At 36.7% G+C, this 22745-nt stretch overlaps 1 protein-coding gene across 1 annotated transcript in view; it reads right to left on the minus strand.

Moving 5' to 3' along the window:
• Positions 1-4875: 4875 nt before the first annotated feature.
• The window catches only part of NAB1 (NGFI-A binding protein 1), a 41527-nt gene continuing 23657 nt past the window's right edge, over positions 4876-22745 (minus strand). The window contains exons 5-8 of the mRNA XM_081143075.1: positions 12929-13018; positions 11143-11302; positions 8929-9045; positions 4876-7392 (exon numbers count right to left, since the gene is read on the minus strand). Of these exons, the coding sequence (XP_080999201.1) occupies positions 7304-7392; positions 8929-9045; positions 11143-11302; positions 12929-13018 (456 nt within the window). The 3' untranslated portion in view covers positions 4876-7303. The remainder of the gene's footprint in view (positions 7393-8928; positions 9046-11142; positions 11303-12928; positions 13019-22745) is intronic.

Genomic DNA, 22745 nt, shown 5'->3' on the forward strand with positions numbered 1-22745 from the left:
TTCCCTCCTTTTCCCAAGGGTCACAAGCATGGATACTTTTTATCTCATTGGTCAGTATGTTCCTTTCTCATGAGCCAGACATTTATTTTAGTCTATTATCAACTCCTGCCACATCATCACCATCAATCGCTGTCAGACAGCGAGTGTCCCTTGAGGGCAGGGATGATATCTTTGCATCTCCAGTTCCAAACTTTGTACCTGGATATTTTTAAGCAGGTGGCTTGACAAATGTTTGCTGAATGAATGAATGAATGAATGAATGAATGAATGAATGAATATCCTTTATTCTTGTTCCCCTCGGTCCTTGTTCTCACAGCTCAAGTTCAGTTTGACCTGAAGGCTGGACATTGCAACAGCATCCCAGTCGCTCCTTCCACCCGTCAGAGCCAGAACCAAGCTCTTTGGGAGCTGCTCAGAACGCCTTACGTTAAGGATCCAACGTGTATCACTTTGTCCTTATGTTGCAAACATTTTTGGATTGTTTCCCTCCCCTCCTCATTGCTTCCCAAATGAGAACTTTGTGTTTCAAAAGATTTCATTTAGCGGGCATTCTCTTTTCTGGATGTTTCGTCTATCTGTATTCGCTGGTGTAGCCCACTAAACAGGCCATTAAAGGAGACTTTTCTGCTCTCTTACGGGAGCCTTTCACATGCGCTAGTCCCAAAGCAGTGCAGCGTCCTCACTTCTCTGCGCAATGCCTGCCTTTACAATGGCTTCATATTTACTTCCTTTCGGAAGCTCCTGCTGGAATCTAAACATTCCTCACCAACCAGCTGACCAACACTGACGGCCTAAGTTGTTTCTATATTGAGCATAGTTCGTTATGCTTTCTCTGCCTTTTAAAGTGTTTACTGTGGTAGAGTGTAGTATGTTCAGAGTGCAGGCCACTCAGTTGAAAGGAAATTTGACTGGACAGGGTGCACGCGCACCTGGGCATCGAACAAGGGGACTGGCCCCTTACTGCTTACTAGTGGCCTGATAATTACCTGAGACCTCTGTTTTCTCATCTGCAAAATGGGGGCGAATGACCTTCTGGAGTTGCAGACGGGATTAAATGTCCAGCAGTTGGTCCAGTGCCAGGAAATGGTAAACTGAATATAGAGCACTGCTACAGTTACTACCAGATTAAGAGTGTAAGCCTCGGTTTGAGATCACTTGCTTTACGAAAAACTAGTCGTCTTTTTAATGAGGGAGCACAGAAGAAAGTGACGAATTTCCCCTGTAAACTATCATCAACTATCATGCTTAGTCTTGGAAAATGAGATCCTTATCTCTCCTCACTTTTAAACATACATTTTCTTCTCTTTGAATAAGTTAGGTAATCTCAAAACTATTCCACTTTGAAATGCTAATTTTTTTAAAGTGTAAATTGCCTTTTAGGAACCCGGAGTTAAGTACCTGGCTGTATCTGTGATATCTATCCATTATAGGAGCTGTCTTATCTTCTCATGAATAAAAGTCAGAAAGATGTGGTCTAACTTGAGAGTCAGCCAGTGCATGCAAAAGGAACTCCATCACTATATGGGCATGTTCTTTCTGGTGAGAGGAAAACTGGCTGAATTCAGGAAGGGAAAGGATGATCCAGTCCATTTAACTGTTGATGGAAAACATCCCTACATTACGTCGTCAGGGACCTGATGGTGGAAAGCGGGTACAGTTGGCCCTGGAACATGGCGGTTAGGGGTGCCAACCCCCCTAGGAAGAAACCCACATATAACTTTTGGCTCCTCAAAAACTTTACTAATAGCCAACTGTTGACTGGAAGCTTTCCTGATAACATAGTCGATTAACATGTATTTTATTACATGCATTATATACTGTGTTCTTACAATAAAGCTAGAGAAAATAATACATTTACAGTATTTATTGGAAAAAAATGTGTGCAGGTAGACCCACAGAGTTAAACCCGTGTTATTCAAGGGTCGACTATCCTTTTTTGGAAACATTACTAAAATGATGGGATCTCGCAGGCCTACAGGATGAGAACATGGTAGCGAACGAATCGGTCGGCCCTCTGGGAAGGATAATGCAGGGTGTGGGGCGAGGCCACAGATGTCTGGTTTAACAGTTCGCAGCTGAGCATGGCAGGCAGTCTCAGAAAATTATAAAATGCTTCTGCTGAGCCAGTTACCGGTAAGATTCCACCTACGTATGTGCTACTTAAGTATCTTCCTACATACTTGAGCCTAAGTGACCTGTCAGCAGAGGGTGTCTGTGACAGTTACAAGAGAATGGCCCTACTTGCTTCGGGTTGTGTGTGGGTGTTGAACACGGTACTTCAACATAAATTTATGAGGTGCTAACTTTTAATGCAAAGATGACTCACAAGGTTTCAGAATGTGTAAATATGAAGCACAAGCTCACTTATACCGTCACTGGTGCTCACCCACAGCAACACTAGCCTGGGTTGATTACCAAGTTGTTTGGGCTACCAGGAAACTCACAAAATTTGTTAAGAAAAATCTTTGGGTTGATTTTAACACTTGTGCGGCAGGACCATCCTGAAGCAGTGTTATATGTCCCTCATCTGCATTTCGCGACACTGTCTGAAGGCCGCATTCAATGAACTGTATTTCTCCGAGATTGTGAAGTCAATTCTTTTGAGATGTAACATTGAAAAACTTATAGACAGCAATTGTATAATAAAAAAAGTAAACAGAGGAACTTTCTCACCCAAGTGTCTTGAATCAGGCAATAGAACAAAAAAGGATCATAATTAAACATTTCATACGGGTGTTGAAATAAAACTAAGATTATTACTTTATGTGATTCATTTCCAATGCTCCTTCAGAGTTTTATTCGATTGCTAAAAAACGCCATAAAATTTCCTTAAATTGAAGATGAACTGGTAAAGACTAGACCTTTAGCATTATTGAAGTGATTATCTTAAAAGGAAATTATTTCACTGTCAGAAGAATAACCTGGGAAATTGTGACCCAATAGACACCACCAGGACACCCAGAATTCAACAGGATATTGTTTTAATAATTAAAAATTTTGTGACCCTTAAAACACAGGAATATGAAAAAGTAAGACAATAAAGGAGCTTAATTAACCAATTTTATAATCGGAACAAATCATTATTCATAGTTCCCACAGAAGTGGTTGATAAAATCTGCTAAATGTATAGGTTTATAAGTTCAACTTAAATTATAAATTTGACTTATTTTTTTCTGAACAAAAAAATAAAAACACCTTTGAGGTGGTGGCGATGTTTATTTATTTAATTTTCATAGGTCAGTAGAAACAGATGCCAGGAAAGAAGCTGTACAGCTGTAACTGTTGCATACTCAAAAAAAAAAAAAAAAAGTAAAAAAACATTAGCCCTACCATTTAGCTTTTGATCATGTCTATGTAAAATAAGAATCATCCGACGGGGTCCTACAGTTAAACAGCAAAGTTTTTGAGATTAAACATATTTACAATGAAAGTAAATTTCTGGAAATTGGATCCTTCTTTTATTAACTTTGTAGGCCCACTTGAGAATTTCATTTATGAGAACACCCAGAGATAATAATGAATACACAAACTTGGATTCCCTGAAACACCACCCATGCACACAGCTGGACCATTAGGTGGTTTTTAGTTAAACAGCAGCTGCCATATTTGGTCATATGCTTCAAACTGTTACAAACACAGAGCATTTGCTCAGTTCTAACTTCAGCTATTTACTAACTGAATTCATTTCCCATAAGAGACAGACCTCCTAGTTTCATAAGGTTAATACCTTGGTTCATTTTCTTTTGAAGACTCAGTAAGCAAATGGGTATTGTGTGCCAATAACACTTGAGTAGCCAACTAGCAAACGATGTGTTAGGAAATTCCATGCATGCTTATTTAGGTTTTAAGTCTTAAATACCATCAACTATAATTGTAAAGGTACACTAGGTGCTAGTAGCCTCATAATCACCAAATTCTAAAGCTTTTACCCAAGTGGTTTTACTAATTAAGGACAGGAAAAAGCCCATTTTTTCTCCTGTCTTTTGGCAGGTTCAGTGGGACTGTCAAAAGAATTATTACCCTGGTAAGATCATCTAACTGGCATTTGGCTTTGAAATAAAATGGTAATGATTTTCTTTTTTTAAGTGGCCTCAGAGTGAAATGCACGACCACTATGGCTTTGTGTCATATCCTACAGCCTTCTGGTAACTACTGCAGTCCTGGCTGATCTCTTGTGAGTCTCACTCACTACATGTGCTTTCTTTCACCTGTCAAGTGCCTAGAAACATCGGATGCACATACATGTCAGCTCCTTATTCATCCCGTCTGTAACACACAAAAATTTGTATTTTTATATGAGTGGCATTAGTTAAAATTCAACCAGGTACTGCGTTCCCAAAGGACAAGGATCATGTCTTATATTTCTTCTGTGGCCTCCACCCTCATCACAGCACCTAGCACAGTGCTTGATACATAGAAGCTCTTCCTTAATCTACTAAACTCATGAGTTAAAATTTCCTTGCAAAGCTTTTGCCAGTTTTCTACCACAGGTTAGTTCAATTTCATATAATTCACCTGCAATACTGGAGCCAAGCCACAGTAGCACTTTAAATATTAATATATTATAAATGTTAAATCCTAATGTTCCTTTTATTTATTAAATACTTAGTTGGTTAAATATAGTATAGTTTTTTAAATGTCTTTGTAAACTTGTCAGAACCAAATTCTTTCTTATAGACCAGAGTCAACTGAGTACCTGTTGGTCAAATAACTTTCTAGAAATGAAGTTTGCTGACAATATTTAGTCTTGACTTAAGATACAAGCCCCTGGGCCCTAATTCCCAAGTCCAGACCAAGTACTCAGAGAGGGAGGCAGAGTAGCTAACATCACCTACCATGGAAAGTGCTATGCAGAAAGTTCTATAAACATAAATGTGTGAGGCACAAAATCTTTATTGCCACAGGAAGCAAGTGCACTCGTCCCACCTCACCAACAGCTTTAAGAGTCACAGAAACGCAGACTTCACATAATAAAATACAACACAGACTGAGGGAGAAATGGTCCCTTGGACTATTGGCTGTAATACTGAGGTAACCAATTGACCTTGTTCAGTGAAAATACCTCTAACACAATGAAAAAAAAAACAAACTGTTGTAACATCCAATTCATATATACAATTCAAATAAAAATATATATTATTTGCTTCAATGTATAGCAAATTTAATACATTAGTGTTTACAAAATAAAAACTGTATTCTACTGAAATTTTTCTTGTGCTTCCCTCTTATCACTAAGCTTGAAAGACCAGAAAAGTCTGATACTTAAGGAAATTATTTATGGATTTAAAGATGCAGTTTTTTTGGCCATGAAAGATGGATAAATATTAGTTGGAAGGTTACAGCATCTTTAAAAATTGTTGCTTATTAAAATCTACAAACTTGAACTGTAAGACACAATTTAAAAAAAACCCACAGAATTTCTCAAAATAGATTAGAATACAGGAAACGTTTCATGAAACTACTGAGATACTAACCAGTTCTATGGCTAATATTAAAAACTGAATAATCTATTTAAATCGTACTCATACTATTTCTACACACAGTGAACAATACAACCACAATAATCAACCTCAAGCTAGCAACGGAGTTGCAAGGTCCATAAAAAGCTTCTTCAGTGGGCAGAACACTATGGTATAATTAAAACATTTAGGAAGGGAAAAAGCCTTTTAATAGTATAGAAGTTGCTTACTGGTGTTTCTACTGTAAAGCTAGTGGACAATCAAAATGAAAAAGCAACTATACATGTGACAGTGACCAGAACTACAGTGCAGACATTTCATCTAACATTTGGCTGATGAATTCTAGTATAACAGAGTATGACTTAATATTTTTTACACGGTTATGACCTAGAGCAGAACTGAAAACAAAAATCCGCATATTCCAAGTCAATATGCTCTTCTCAGCAATATCTGGGTTTAGATGAATCTGGAGGAAGTCGGTAAAGCTGTCAATATCTTCTCCTCTCAAGCCAACAGAAAAATCAAATTGGCAATAGTAGTATTTGTTTTCTTACTATGGATTCCAATGTGAAATTCTTATTAAGTATGCAAGTACATTATTAACATTTAAGCACACCCCCATACATATGCACACAGCCCATTAATTAAATAGGGGGAATTAAAACATACTTTCAAGTGAAAATGAGTTTTAAGAAAAAAACTGCATTCACAAACCTGAAAGGTGTACAAAAATGAAATAATAAAATAAATAATGAATATGTGTCAACTAAACCGCCATAGAAATATGCCTGCAAATGTGGATGTAGTGATTGTCCACACTTGTGAAGGTTTGGGTGGGACACACCCTAGGAAGAGCTATCTAGTTTCTCTGACTCCAGTACGTACAGAAATTCTGGATATAAAACGGTATTTACTTTATTATATATTACAGCCTTTGTTACCAGTCACCATCCTTATCACATTTAGGGTTAACTTACTATGCCTTAATCTATTTAACACATTCAGAAATAGCATGTTTAAATCATGGCTTTTACACATCGGTCCACTTGTTTCAAGTTCTCTGTCCAAGTAATAGTTTCCTATTTTTGTTATATATTAAGTAGCTATCATATAATGCAATCTGGGTCAACTAGGTTAAGAAAGATTTCCTACTGTATTTTCTCATCTTTTTAACTTTACTCCAGTATTTATTGTGTATATATGCCTGATTAAGCTAGCAAAATGACATTTTCCTACTATAAGTGACACATTTCCTATTAAACAAAATCAGTTTCATCAAATATTAAATCCACAATATTTTCCTTGGTTTAAACTGAGTGTTTGCTAAATTCCATTTCTCCAAAGTCACTGCAACCCTGCCAATAACTACATTACTTAAACTTTCTTTTTTTCTGACTGCAAAGATTCTAATTTCTGACATATAATAATATTTATGCTAAATACACTTAAAGTAGACAATGAAATTTCAAGTAAAAAAACTGTATCCATATCTACTGGACCAAACAGGTCTCAACATCTAGATTTTACTTCTATAAATTACACAAATACATTGTACATTCTTAAATAAATGCTTACAATATTAATTTGTAAGCCTTCCCACATGAAACAGCTTACACAGGAATGTGAGTGGATCTATATTTCTGTTACAACATTCTTTCAATTTCTTTTGTGGCTGTTGTTTTGTCCTCCTGGTTTCCACAGACTACTGTATTAGTCCTTATGCTTTGGCTATGAAATCTGTTTGAGCTGAATGAGGCAACACTGGTTATTAAGGCTTATTTCTATGATGGAGCATTATCCTTAAAACTGATGCCATTTCCAGAGAACAGTGGGAAAAATCACAGCTATCTTGAATCTTCAGGCTCTGTTTTGATGACTTTCTTTTCTAAAGTAAAAGCTGAGTGAGGGTAGTCTTTCAAAATCCCAAGGCTCTCTGCATACAAATGGGAACATAAAGTTTATTGATACTTTAAATCAGTGGATCACAAAAAACAAACTCAAACAAACTCATAAAACAAACCCCACAGCAAACAAAATCAATTATCATAATTCTATAATTCCATACAAAATTTTTATGTTTATAGAGTTGTGGTTAAGAGATTGGATTCTGTATTTATATTCCATCTCTGCCAATTCCTAGCTGTATCCATCTCTGGGCAACTATACATCTCTCTAAGCCGTAGTGTCTTCATCTATAAACTGGGGATAGTATCTCTATAGGGTGGTGTGAGTTAAATCATCAAATGCACATAAAGCACTTAGCATACAGAACATTGATTTTCACTTAATTCTTGGTCCAATGTGATAAGTAAAATATATAAATAAAATTGTTCACTCTTATAAAACAAAATTACTAGCCAAAATATTTACTATCAATAACAAAAAGAAAAACATTTTCCACATTTAAACATGGAACTATTTTTAAAAGTTTCTCTAGCTATGAAACATTAAGGTGGGAGAAACAGGAATAAAAGAATGAAAACTCTACTTTCATAAGGAATCATTCCTTGGAGATATGTGTGTATAGCTTTTTCAATCTCACACAAACACTATAGAATGAAAATAAAACGTAATATTTATGTGAAGTACTAATACTGGGGGATACGTATACACACACACACACTTGGAAAGAATTCTGGAAAGGTAACCAATACTAATAGCTTATCTGAAATTAGGCAGTTCAATTTATGAATTTACCCTCCCTATACAGAAGTGGATTTTAAATTCAGCAAAGAAGAGTAATAAAAATAGTAGCTACCATTTATTGAATTCCCATTAAGCAGGCAATTCATATACACTATCTTGTCTAACCCTCATAACTACTCTTTGAAGGTGAAATTATTTCTATTTTACAGATGAAGCAACTGACTTCAAGTGACTCCTAATGTCACCTTTAACTCAAAGACTGAATGGTACCAGATTCTTCAAATGCTCTTGGTCTCTAACAACTTAACTTTGTCTAACTCACTTTACTTGGGTAAAATATGTAAACATCTAACTATAATAAGGAACAGCTTATCCTTTTATGGAGTTCAGTTTACTTCTGAACTATGAATATCATCTCCAAAATGTATCTGCAAGAAAAGTTTAGATTCTGATACACAAGGTTTTCTCGGCATGAGAGCAAACATGTAATCTATCAATTTCATACTACGAAAGGCTAGAAAGTTACATAACTCAAACCAGCCATCTATTATTTGGTATAAAATTTTGTATAAAAGTCCTCATTCATGTAACAGCTAATTAAAATAATCTCAACCTTCCTGAGTTTTTCCCGTCAGCTCTCTGGAATGCCAACGTTCTCAAAAAGACTGCTATCGTTACGGCAATCCATTATTTCCCGGGGGAGAGAAACTGACTAGTAACACTGTTAGTAACGACTTTTTTTGAGGGACACTGGGAGGTAGAATAGAATTTAAAGATGCTTTGTCCAAAGTTTTCTCTCTCTAATCATATCCCACATTCTCACCTGATGAGTGGGACTTTGCCTCACCAGAGTAAAGTCTATTCAGCTCCCCATCCACCACAAAATGATGGGGTTGTCTGTTCTGTAAATTAGGCATTCGGAGATTCAAAGGTCTTTCTCCTAATGAAAAGGGGGGGAAAAAGCAATGTGAATAATATTAAAAACACATCATGGTTTTTCTTAAAAATAATTTCCACAAATTGTCTCAACGCTCCTTAGGAAAGGAGTAAGTCAACAGGCACAGAAGAATTTAAGTAATAGTTGGAGAAATATTTTATGAAATAATATAGGAGGAAAATGGTAATTCATACTAGTCCTAAGGTTTACAATTCCGTCAGGACATTTTAAGAGCTAAACATGAACTAAACAAAAGACTGAGATTTCAAGTAAGCACTCCCACTTTGGCATGTAATATACATCCCCTCTGTACGGCATTTTCTTACTAGTGCAACCACTTTGCCAAGGCATGTCATTAACCACATAATAACAAATACTAGAGAGATAGAAGTGGCTTCAAGCCAATTGCCTATTATTAAAAACAGTAACAACAACAAAATCTATCGCAAATCCATGAAAACACAGATAAGGTAAAAATGCTTTATACACCAAAGCATATTCTGCCATAAACCTAAATCCATCACACTTAGCAAATTGCCACCCCACACTGAATTATCCTGGTGTCACAAATTAGTCATCAAAATCTTTCATTAATGCTTTTGCTTCTTAACTCTGAAGTCTTAACTGTCAAGGATGACTGAAGAAGTTAAACAAGACCTCAACAAAAGTTTCAGTAACATTGAAAAGAGGAAGAGTGCTCTCCTCCACTACTCTCATCTGCTTAGAGTGCTTCACATGGTATTCTTACTTAGAAAGAAATGTCATTAATTTTTTTACAATAGTAACCTCTCTCTAGAAAAGTATAACAATAATATATAAAAAAGAGGGTCCTACCAAATTACTGTTTTTGTTGAAACACTTATCGCTAGCTGGAAGCAGAGGATATATTTCTACACTCAGACACTGCACATCTCCCTCCACTAGAGCACAAACTCCGCCTGAGCGGGACTTGGTCTTGTTTCCTGCGGCACCTTCAGTGCCAAAATGCGTGCCTGGCACACAGGAGATACTAAAACAATTTCTGTTGAATGAGTGAATGACAGTGACTTGAAATTTTCTTCATGTGTAAATAAGAAAAAAAAAAATGGTAAAAATACTCCTAAGTCCTAGCTTTCTAAATCTAAGAGTTTAAGAGAACAATTTCCAAAGGACACACCACACAAAATATTTTCAAAGGCACTGGAGGACAATGTGAAGCCTGAGAGTAGACAAAACGTCTTCAAGCCTCTCCATTCTCATACTGATTCTTCAAGCCTCTGTGCTGTCATAATACTTTAGGAAGCAGTCACCACATTCTCTTAGGAACCAAATGTCATAAATTTCACAGTCAAATCTGTTTTTGAAGCCTAAAAAATAGGAAGTTTTCTTCTTTTAAAAACTGATAAAGATCTCCCATGGAATCTGTTTCTTTGAGAAAAATGATCAGTACAATCAGCCTTCTGTATCCATAGGTTCCGCATCCACAGACCAACTGCAGATCAAAAATATTTGGGAGAAAAAGGTTATGCTGTTGCTGACATGTAGTATGTAGTTAGGCCTACAATGGATGCATCTATACGGAACATGTGCAAACCTTTTCTCCTTGTCATCATTTCCTAAACAACGGAGCTTAACAACCATTTTATAGCATTTACATTATATTAAGTATTATAAGCAATCTAGAGATGATTTAAAGTATATGGAAGGATGTGCACAGGTTATATGCAAATACTACACTGTTTGATATTAGGGACTTGAGCATCCAGATTTTGGTACCTTCAACGGATCCTGAAACCAATCCCCCCCTGGATACCCAGGAACAACTGCACTATGTACATCTCCTACTCCCACCCACCCTTTACAAAATACATTATCAACTGTATGTGCCAGCTGTTATTTAGGTATGATAAGGTTAAAAAAAAAAAAAACTTTAAAAATTAAATTTGCACGGTGAACTTCTTCCTTTTTAAAAAAGGAACAATTTGAAAATTAATTTTGATAGAGAACCTGTAAGATAATCTCTTAAAAATATCAAGATTTAAAAGTCAGCAAATTTTTGTTTTTCTTTGAAGTACACATAACAGTTGGCTCTAAAGGTGTAGATCTTTCTAAGAAATGTACCTTGTCCATCAGAGTTATCAGAAGTCAAGCCATTAGGGCTGTGCTCTTCTGAGCTTTGCCTGTAAAGTCCTGTGGACAGTCTTCTTTCAGCATGCTGCAGTCTCTCATAGCCAGCTTGGGTGCAAAGGAACTCCATCTGCTTTGTCATCACCTTTTCAGGCTGCGAGTAAGTAAAGCAAAAATAAAATCAGTAACTAAAACATTCTAGATTTTTTTTTAATGGTTTAAAGATGCCAATTTCAGACTCTAGCAAATATATTTAGGATTCGTTAAAATTAGTTCACACTTCATGTGGTATACATGTTCCATAAATATGCATGGATATCTGTATCATGTTAAAACATAAAATGTTGGATTTTATGCAAAAGAAAAACATATTTTTGCTCAATCCCATGGAGAGAATTCCATTTCAGCTCAAAAGCAAAATAACCTTAGCTTTGTTTTCCAAAGTACTGAGTCCTTTGAAAGATTTTTTTGAAAAAGGAACCACAGTGCAACAGCAACATCTGCTATAAGCTGCTTCTAACACATAGAGTGAAATCTTGGCGTTTTTATTTTAGGATTTGGCTCTACACAGACTCTGGTATGATGACAGTATCTGGGGGGAGAAAAAGTGTAAAATGGCTGTCTAGAAAAAGAAGACAAACACACCTCCCACTAAAATTAAACAATGCAAATTATGCAGAAAAAATCAGTGCCAACTAGAATCTTCACCTTCATCATGGAATGAAATGGCAGTATTTTCCAACCAATCATAAAAAGATGTGTTTTAAAATACACAATAAGTTGGCTAAACTATATATTTATCTCTGCGTGTGTTTTATAAGTTCCTTCTCTATGTACTGCTCTAAATTACTTATATGTGATATTCAAAGCAGTGTATTGGTGATATTTGCCAAAGAGTAATAGTCAAGATGTAGATATGAATCATTACCATGCTATATAAAATAATAATATAAGGAAGCTGCTATATAAAATAATTTACAAACAATCCTGATTCACAATAGTAAAAATAAGAAGGTGAAATATATTAATTCATAGAATAGGATAAAAGCTTATACTATTTTTCTGAATGCTCATAAACCAGATCAAAAGAAACCATGACTTCAATTCATTCTAACTTGTTACTAATTAACAGAGAAAATGTCAGTAAGACTTCTGAGTGGGAAATGTATTTTTCATCCTCTTAACGTGAAAAAACAAAACTTGGCACTAGTAAATTTGACCAAAAGCAGTCACTAGGGGGAAGATCAACAGGAATAAAACTTACAGTGCTTTCAAAAGGGTGATGTTTGCAGAAATGACTTTTTAAAATGTTAATTTCAGTGTACACAATGAAATAATAGCAAAAGTGCCTGAAAGTAACATATTAATATAACAATTTTTATTATACAGTAATTGAAATGATTTTACAAAACCTACAAAGTCAACTATTAATATTTTATTGAAAACTAGTACTATTTTATCTCAGAATTGTATTCTGCACACATAGTCAACATGATTGTTTTCCTGGTATCAAATGACTTCTTTTGAGTTTTCTTAGGTAGAGAATCTATCTTACAAAACTACAAAGAGTAAAATATCACTGTATCAGACTCTGCTCATAAACCAAAGCAAACCAAGTTGTTATTGCTATCTTGTTGATACAGCTGTGGATCAGACAACATTTTAAGAACCAGAAATAAATTCAGTCCTTGGATGTTTAAAAATGAGGCTAGTTGAAGCAGCCATTTATTTTCCAACCCACAGATACTATTATGAAATACTAACTGGTGGTTTACATTACCTGTGAATTAAGAGCAGCAAGTTCTTCACTCTTAGCTTTAGCCTGCTGGAAGAGGGTTTGCACAGAGTCCTGGAAATCCGGAAACCCATCCTGCAAATCAGTTAAGTAAAATAAACATAAGATCAAAAACTTAGAAAATAAAGCAAAGAAAACCACCTTAAGTAAGATTTTAATGTACAATATTTCATTGCAGTCTTTTATGGTACAACTACCTTATTCTACGGTCATAACCTCAGTAAAAACATAAATGAAAAAGGTAAAAAGATTTATATATCCAAATTGCTTTACAGTGGAAGGCAGAATTCATGATCAATGATAATGATGGTTATAATAACATTTCATCTAGTGATTTGCCTATTTAACCACTACCCTCATATTGAACGTTTAGATTCACTTCCTTATTTTTGGTTTGAAAAACACTGCAAAAATATTTCCATGGAAATAGCGTTTCACATAGTTTAGGTTATCCGATAAAAGAGGTTCCCAGAAGTAGAATTACTGCACAGAGATGAACATTTTTCTGTCTTTCACATAATTTCTACAAGGGACTTTAACTGGTTTGTCATACCATAAGCAATATATGACAGTTGTGGCCAGCACTGGGTGGTGGTGGTGTTTTCTTAATTTTTGCCAATTTATATTTTTGTTTTGCTATTCAAGAAAAAATTTTAAATTTTACATACTGTAGTTCCATATAATTGTATTTTATTTTGTGACTTCTTCTATTGCTATAAAATTTAGAAAAGCATTCTGCTTCAGAGATTTGATAAGTATTCAAATCTACCCTCTAGTTTTTCTAAGCCTTTCTTTTGTTGTTTTTTTAAAGTTAACTCTCCAACCCATCTGGAATTTATTCTGTTAAATGTAACGTGGGCCCTAGCCAGTTGGCTCAGCGGTTAGAGTGCTGGCCTGCAGACTGAAGGGTCCCGGGTTCAATGCCAGCCAAGGGCAGGTACCTCGGTTGCAGGCTCAATTCCCAGCCCAAGTCAGGGCGCGTTGTGGGAGGCAACCAACTGATGTCTCTCCCCCTCACATCAATGCTTCTCTCTCTCTCACTCTTTTTCACTCTCTGAAAAGCAATGGGAAAAAAATCGTCGAGTGAGGATCAACTAACTAACTAACTAACTGTAATGTAATGTGGTAAAGATCCAAAGTAAATTTTCTTTGAGGTGCTACCCAATAATCTCAACCTGAATTTCTGAAGAATTCTTCCACATTGACTTGTGCCATTTCATACGACAGGCAATGGAGCTTTGAAATTAGAAAGACCTGCATTCATGTTCCAATTCTACCACTTACTAGCTATGGGACCCAGAATGAGTAACTTAACCTTCCTGAACATTAGTTTCCTCATGAAAAATAAAAATAGGAGAACCTATCTATGAAGGTTGTCGTATGGACCAAATGAGATAAGTAAATGAGATAATGCCTTTAGCATGTAATAAATGCTAAGTATATCTATACATACTAAGTTCTTACATTAAACAGACTATTTGGGATGCTCTACTCCTGGACAGCACTTCAACTTAAAATTATTTCTGTTTTATACTTTATATATATTAGTGCCAATCCATCTATTACTTTTCTCAAGTGTTGGGGTTTTTTTTTACCGCTTGTTGTTCCACATGAAATTTATAACTTCAAATATCATGGTAGCATGGTTTTCGTAACTTTACTGAAAACTACCAAAGGATTCCTCACAGAAATTGTCATTAACTTCCAAAACATTTCTCCCCTTTTTTATAAGCTATATATTTATACTAAAGGGTGAAGCATTAAAAACCAAAGTTCTTACAATAACAGAAAAAGATGTAAAAACAAAATATTTTATCTTTTTTGAAATAAGATATTGGTTTAAAAATTTTTTCCCCATCAGAGTCTTTTCAAAAAATTATTTCCCCACTGCAGACCTCATGTTTTCAAATATTTCATCTACCAAAATTTATTTACTAAGTAACAATTAATTTGCTATTTTTTAAATTCAAAGCTATGAAAGAAATAGAGAAAAGAGCAAACAAATTTGACATCCTGAGATAGCCATATGTAGGTTTATGGTGGGTTAATACATAATTATCATTTTTAAAGTATTGAAAATAGCTACCTTTCTAGGCCACTACATGTGATCAAGAACACTTGGCTTAGAGGAATGTATAGAAAATACTCATTAACTGAGCTAGAATGAACTTTATACAAATGTACACAGCCTAATCTAAGTCATTCACTTTTTCTTAGTCATTCCATTTTTCTCCTAAGAACTTATTTAGGCCTAAAAATCGAACTTTCTGGTAAGCGAGTAGAAGACTTAGAAAGCAACAATAAAAGCAGCTATTAATTTTTCAGACACTTACCATGTACCAGTTCCTGACTATGTTCTGTACATTACATATAATCTCATTTAATCCCCACTACACACAACTGGGTTTCCCTCATTTTACAGCTACAGACATGGGCTTCAAAGCCTATGCTCAAACCATAAATTCCTAGAGTTACCACCCTTTATGAAACTCACAGCAGTAAATAGAAGCATTTCTCTTACAGCTCTGTTTTTCATAGGCTCAACTGGTTTAAACTCTACGATTTGCACTGAGTTTAAAATCCAATTCTACCTCTCATTTGCTGTGATACTGGACAGATTATTTCATCTTTCTGTGACTGCTTCCCCATCTATAAAATGAGGACAACAGTACTCAGCTAACTTTAGAATCATTTTAATAAAACAAAGAAATTCATGAAAAACACTTAGCACAATGCTTTGGCACTAGAAATTATCCAATAAATGTTTGCTACTCATATTTATTAAGTAACCCCCCCCACCAAAACACCACCAGATTTAATCAGAGTAAAATAGGTAGAATGCTGTAAGTTACTTACTATATCTCCATGATACTGGGGAAAAAGATAAATTTTAGGGGTATTTACAACATACAGACATCTTAGAAAATGAGTAGGAACTAGGCATTTAACACTAAAACCAGCAAGAGAATACTGACTATAATGGTGGGGAACTGTTTTAGTGAAAAGAACAATGGAAAACTGGAAACACCTGTTTGTTCATTCAACAAAAATATCTGCCAAAAGGTTTCTACACTCTGTATTAAAGGCTGGGGAGGCAATGATTCCTGCCCTGCTGACAAATGCAATCTAGACAGGGAGAGAGACAAAGAGATGCAGAGCAGAGCAGAGGGCACTGTTTCAGGAAGGCTGGAGGGTGTGACACCTAGGCTGAGACTTGAAAGAAGAGAAAGTTCTCTAGGGTAAGACAGAAGCTTATATTGAGGCCTGAAGGCAAAAGAACAGGATATACTAGAGAAGCTGAAAATAATTAATATAGGTAACGTAGGGAATACACTGAAAGAGCGAGTGGAGAGAGAAGCAGCTGATACGCAGGGCCAAAGTCTGTGAGGTCTTGTAAGCCATGTTAAAAATTTTGGATTTTATCTTAAGTGCAAAGTGAAGACATGGAAGGTCTCAAGGAACAGACTAATTAGGTCTGTATTTTACAAAGCCCAACCCGATCTGAATGAGACGGGGACAGTGGATTGGGGTGGTTCAAGGACGGTGGTAGGGAACTGGTCACAGGACTGCAGTCGGAGACAGAAAATAGTGGCCTAAGCCCCGGACAGTGACAGATGCAACAGAGAAATACATGAATTCCTGAGATAGGGCTTTGGCAACTGGGAGTTGGTGGTAACATTCACTAGGATAAGGAATTCAGGACCAGGAAGAGGCTTGAGGAGGGTGCATAAAGTTGATGAATTCAACTGGGGACTTGTTGAGTCTGATGGATCTGCTGGGGAGACGTCTGTGTAGGTAAGCTCAGGAAGCAAGTGCACTGAATTGTGAGGCTGGGGCAAGATGAGGGCTGGAGAACCAAACTAGTGAGTTCCAGCTCATTAGCAGGCCCTGAGTGGGTGCACCCAGGCCAGAACCTCTGATATCTCAGTACTGTTATTTTTTTATATTTTAAAATATATCTTTATTGATTTCAGAGAGATGAAGGGAGAGGGATAGAGAGATAGAAACATCAATGATGAGAGAGTCATTGATCGGCTGCCTCCTGCACGCCCCCGACTGGGGGTCGAGCCCGCAAGCCGGGCATATGCCCTGACTGGGAATCGAACCCCGATAGCCTGTATCCTAGATCGACGCTCAACCGCTGAGCCACGCCCGATGGGCTCAGTACTGCTTTTAAAGGAGCTTACAGAATGAAAAAGGAGTGATCTAGTGTTCTCCTGTTAGGAACTAGATGTGATCTCAGGTAAGAAAGTTAACCTCATGATTTCCAGTACTCCCAATTTTTAAATGGAGATTTAGCCATCTGCTTTATCTGCCCAATGGAGATTTGTGGGGACTAAATAAAGAGATGCAAATGGTAAATATTGGAAAAGTACACATTGCTGTACAAATAGATGGTGGCACCACTGTCAGGATTATTCAATCATGAGAATATGGAAAAGCTGGAAGGGGCAATTTCAAAATCTACATGTGAAAGTTTTTGGAAAATGGATGCTTCTCTGTCATTAGTAAAGAAAAATAAAGGCACCAAATATGCAATAAATAACAGTATCCAAGTAATCAGTGGTTCCTGCAACTGAGCACATTAGTCATTCTGGTTTTCTCCCACAGTCTCTGACAGTTCATTGTGGATGGGAAAACTACAGGATTGAGGAGCTATCACTTCATGACATATAAAGTAGGTTTTAGGAACCCAAAATATATGACTTAGAAATAAAAATGAGAACATTCCCAAGAAACTGGTCTCTTTCACATTATGTTTAGTGCAGGACTTTTGTTATGTCTCTCAAGCTATTTTCCCAGGAAACCAGCTGTACCATGCTATGAGCAATTTATCTTTATGTCATATTCTTGGCTGCTGCCATTAATCACAGTGTTCCCTTAACTGGCGAGACTCTGAGTCTGAGCACTGAGAAAATAGAAGATACAGGGTGGGATGCTGTTTGTGACCTAATTACTCTCATCCCATTGGTCTCCACCCCTATTCCTCCTCAACCTTCCCACTGAATACTAGTAAGCTGCTTTAAAGTTACTGCTTAGCTGTCTTTAAAACGACTCGTTCCAGCAGATGTTCTCAGCCGTGATCACATGTGCATTTTCCCTTCTTCTACTCACACTTTCTGTATGAATAGCAGACTGTAATGCTTCTGTTTTTTCTGATCCAGAGGGGAAGAATCTACATCAAATTAGACCAGCTTTCTTCTCAACAAGCTTAGTAACAGCGTAGGTGGGTATTCTGACCCTCTCCCCCCTCCTCATGCCCCACCCCACCCCACTGGAACTGCTAGCAGATGTTTCCTCCAAGTCTTTCTTCTTCAAGGCCCACTTCTCTGACTTTCCGGTCTCTATTAACAAACTTCGTTTCTTTCACCCACTTATCTCCGATTGCTCTGCGCTCCCAGCCCACAGGATCAAGAATGCTGTCACCTCCCATCTCTTTGCCTAGTCGCCAGCAATTTCAGCGAAAGAAAACCTACAGATGAGATCTGAACAGGAACAGCCCATCTAGGCAGCTACCATCGCCAGTCCTGAGGCTGGCTGTTTTACGGATCCTTCCTCTCCTTCTAAGACACTACTTGTAACACTGAAGGTAACGACAGGGTTTGTTCATGGAACGCAACTTCATGAAAAAGCTTAGCAACTGAATCCACTTTTAATGTTTCGAAAAAAATGAGGTGAAGACAAGAGTCCCAGGGCCTTTGGCTCTTGATTTTTCCTCCCCTTTAACTAGCTGTCGAGCTGTCTTAAATACTTTCTGTCATAGGTACAATATGAGTAAATCAAACTAAGCTTTTTATTTACTGTTTATCTTCCCAACAGTTTTCCCTCATTCAAAACAATTAGTATGTCAAATGGTAATGTCTCATATTTATATTATTAAGTTTTTATAATTTATGTTGTTAAGTTTCTATTGTTTATATTGTAATTTATATTAAGTTTTCTACTCAAACCTTTTAATTGTTTCTTGGATAAACTTCCTTGAATAAGCAAATGGTAGCTGCCACTCTTTCCCCCTTCTTCAAAGATTACCAGTCCTCTGTCACTTTGCCCTTCATACACACCATGCTAGGAGAAAGAAAAGTATTATCACCTCAGGGGCTTTGTGATGTCCATTAGCACCCAGGAAGGTGGTATTGCTTTGAAGGTTAGGAGTCAGACCAAGATTTGAAGGCCTGGCTCTGCCACTAGATAGCAATGTGGCAACTTGGGCAAGTTCCTAAGCTCTTCTGGGTCTCTCCTTGGCTATAAAATGGAAATTATAAAGCCTCCATACAGGGTAGACAAGAAGGGTTGTGATAATGCATTTCAAATGCCTAGAGGGACAGGCATATAACAGATTCAATAAAAAGTGGTTATTTTTACAATGGCCCCAGAGCTAGATTTGGGGTCTCTGACAAAAATGAAAATGGATTTGCACACAGAGTAGTCATCCCAGGTGGACAAGCTATTCATCTAGCCTGGGCGAGAGAAGTGTTCCCAAGCCTCGCTTACTAACGCACAGGGTTGAAGAAGAGCTTTCCTTAGAGGCCTCATTCCAAGTCATGGGTTACCCTAAGGCTTCCCCAAGCTAGCAGGCATTTTCTTCTGTGTCTATCTCATAGATTCTAGGAATTATAAAAATAAAGTTCAAAATCTCTGTGTTTTTAATGTCTAACATGTCCTGTAGGAAGCGGTATTTCAGGACAACAGATTATCCCGAGTACTTTAACACAACATGTACACTGATATTAAACAACACCAACAATAACAACCAAATAAATAGCTAACTATCCTTAAGGGGAACAACCTCTTACAGAACAAGAAAAATCACACACTGATTTTAAAACTTCATTCCATCCAAACTTTCACGAAGAGATCAGGAAAATAAAGTGTTTAGCAACAAGAAAACATCTTATTGAGCTTGAAAAAACACTAGTTTTATTAGTGTGTTGTAATGTACTGATAATGGCGTGGAAGAAAATGTTTTTCTTTCCCTTACATGTCTATTATGATGTCATTTCTATTTTTTCTAATGGGTATTACATTGTTTTTGTTCACTGTAAAAATTACTTTAAAATGGAAAAAAGTTAGCAACTTGGCATGTATGCTCATTTGTCATTGTCAAGGATTTTGGAAAAATAAAAATGAAAAGGAAGACAAAATAAATTGTCTCATTAATTTAGGCGTAGTAATTAGGACTGTTATGTTTTACAACAAGCTAAGCTTATCTTTTTATTACTTTCTTTTAATAGAGAATTAGTAAACTAAGAATCACAAAAGAAATATTCAAATGACATAAGAGAAACAAGTATGTTCAAAGAATTCTAAAATCTTTCTAGTTTTACTTATGAAGTCCTTTGTGGCATCATACATTCTGGACAAACTGGTCTCAATGTTCTCTAAACACACACAGTATTTTCTCACCTCTTTGTCCAATGCTAATCTATCTTTGTAATGTCCCTCCACCTCCAACCCACATTCTTACCCTCTGAAATCCTACCCTTCTTTTTAAACCCAGCTCAAATGATCTCTCTTCAATAGAACCTCCCCTAATCTCTTCTCATGCCAGAAATTCTCCCCTTTCCCAGTAGCCACACAAAAGGTAGACATAAACAAAGCACTAATATGTGGTGAAAAGTCTTAAGAGAGTAGTAGTAACCCTATCCAGCCAATACTACCTACCTTAGTATCAGCTTCCAAAACCAAATGAATAGCTCTAGCATCTCAAATTTGACTCAGAGTACACAAGAGAATTTAAACAATATTGATGCCAATATTGTGTATTTTGCCAAGAATTATACTATGTATATGTATGTAGGTATGCACACATACATAACACACACACACACACACACACAATGAAGAGATATTGATGTCCTGCAATACATGAGTGCTTTTAAAAAACAAAGTAAAAACAAAACAAAATTAAAAACCAATAAGAAAAGTAAACTACTGTCCTAAATTCAAAGCTAAAGCCCTATTTATTTCTGGGAAACAAAATCAAGAGTTAGTGTCTAAAGAGCATTTAAAGAAGCTTGAGATTGGTTAGTTACCTGTTGTATTTAGAAAGGGCTAGGACTGTTTACTATTCACAGAAAAGGAAATACTAATTATCTTAATTCTAAATTCAGAACTGCTCAAAGGGCTTTGTAAACTCCAGGAAAACAATAATCTAACCATATAGAACTCTAATTCCATTATTTACAGTGGAATATACTTAAAGGAACAGAAGGGCCACATCTAGTGCTATGACCCAATACTGGCTGCTGTGGCTCAGTTGGTTGAGCATCGGCCACGCACCTAAGGAAGGGTCGAGGGCTGGACTCCCAGTCCAGGGCACGCACCTGGATTGCGGGTTTGCTCCCCACCCCGCTGGGCCCCGGGCGGAAGGCAACCAGTTGATGTGCCTCTCTCACATCGATGCTTCTCTTCCCCCCAACTCCCTGCCCCCCCACTCTCTCTGAAGAACAATGGAAAATGTATCCTCCTGTGAGGATTAACAACACAGAAAGATACTTATCCAGAGCCACTCATTATTTCATCTAATAGATTTTATTAAGTGCCTATTAAGTATAAGTCACTATTATTAATTCAGTATAACTTAGTCGACAGATAAGAGCTCTATTCACATTTAATGGGATAGACTGATAATAAATTTAAAACAAATATATACTAGTTCCAGATAGTGGTAAGTGGTAGGAAAACAAACTAAACAAACCATGAGAATGAGCCTAAATATGATTTGGGGGGTAAGGGTGTTCCTTTTAGAAAGGGAGGCAGCTAAGTCAGAGGATACTCTCAGCCATGAGCTGAAACCATGCGAAGATCTCAAGATCTCGGCAGACACAACAGCCAGTGCGTAGAGGCACAAATGAGTTTGGCCTGTTCCAAGAACAGAAAATCGGTCCCTGTCGCTGGGACACAGTAAGAATGGGGAAATGTGGTAGCAGATGAGGTCAGAGATGCAAGCCAGAGTCAGATCATGTAGGGATTTAGATGCCTCAGGAAAAACTGTAGATTTTATTATAGGCATAGTAAAAAACCACTGGAGAGATTTACACAAAAAAGGGATTGGTGTTTTTAAAAGGTAACTGTGGCTTTGGTATAAATGAAAGACTGTTCCATACAAACAAATGCTTAGTAAGAATTTGACGATGAATATTTAGGGTAGTCAAACATAGCTTATTCGCTTTAATCTGAAATTAAATAATGATGGCTGAGAGCACCGACCCCTATCTGCTACCCAAGAGAAAAGGAAGGTGCCACCTGACTTCAAAATACTCTGCTACAGACTGCCCTCTAAGAAAGCACAGCAGTCCCACCATATTCATAGGGGATACGTTCCAAGACCCCCAGTGGATGCTCAAAACCTCAGATAGTACTGAACCTTGTATGTACAATGTTTTTTCCTATATATAAATACCTATGATAAAGTTTAATTTCTAAATTAGGCACAGTAAAAGATTAACAATAACTAATAATAAAAAAGAGCAATTACAACAATTATACTGTAATAAAAGTTATGTGAATGTGATCTCTCTCTCCAGTCATTTTTATATTTTTCAGCCTAATCCTACTAGTCCTAAATCTGTATAACCATCCCTTACTTGCAAGTAAACAGCTTGGTGTCAGTCATTTCAGGAGATCCCTTGCTAAAATCTTCATATAGGCTCAATGCTTTCTGGTGAAACGAACTGCCACCAATTGAAACATTTTCTGTTCATGTCTTCCACCCACGAATTCAATGCCTTTTCCATCTTATCTAAGCACTTATCACACACCGTGGCCATAACTTTTACAGCGTAAGGTACAACAGCAAAAG

The sequence above is a fragment of the Miniopterus schreibersii genome (assembly GCF_964146895.1).
Source record: "Miniopterus schreibersii genome assembly, chromosome: 7".
In the NCBI taxonomy this organism is placed as follows: domain Eukaryota; kingdom Metazoa; phylum Chordata; class Mammalia; order Chiroptera; family Miniopteridae; genus Miniopterus; species Miniopterus schreibersii.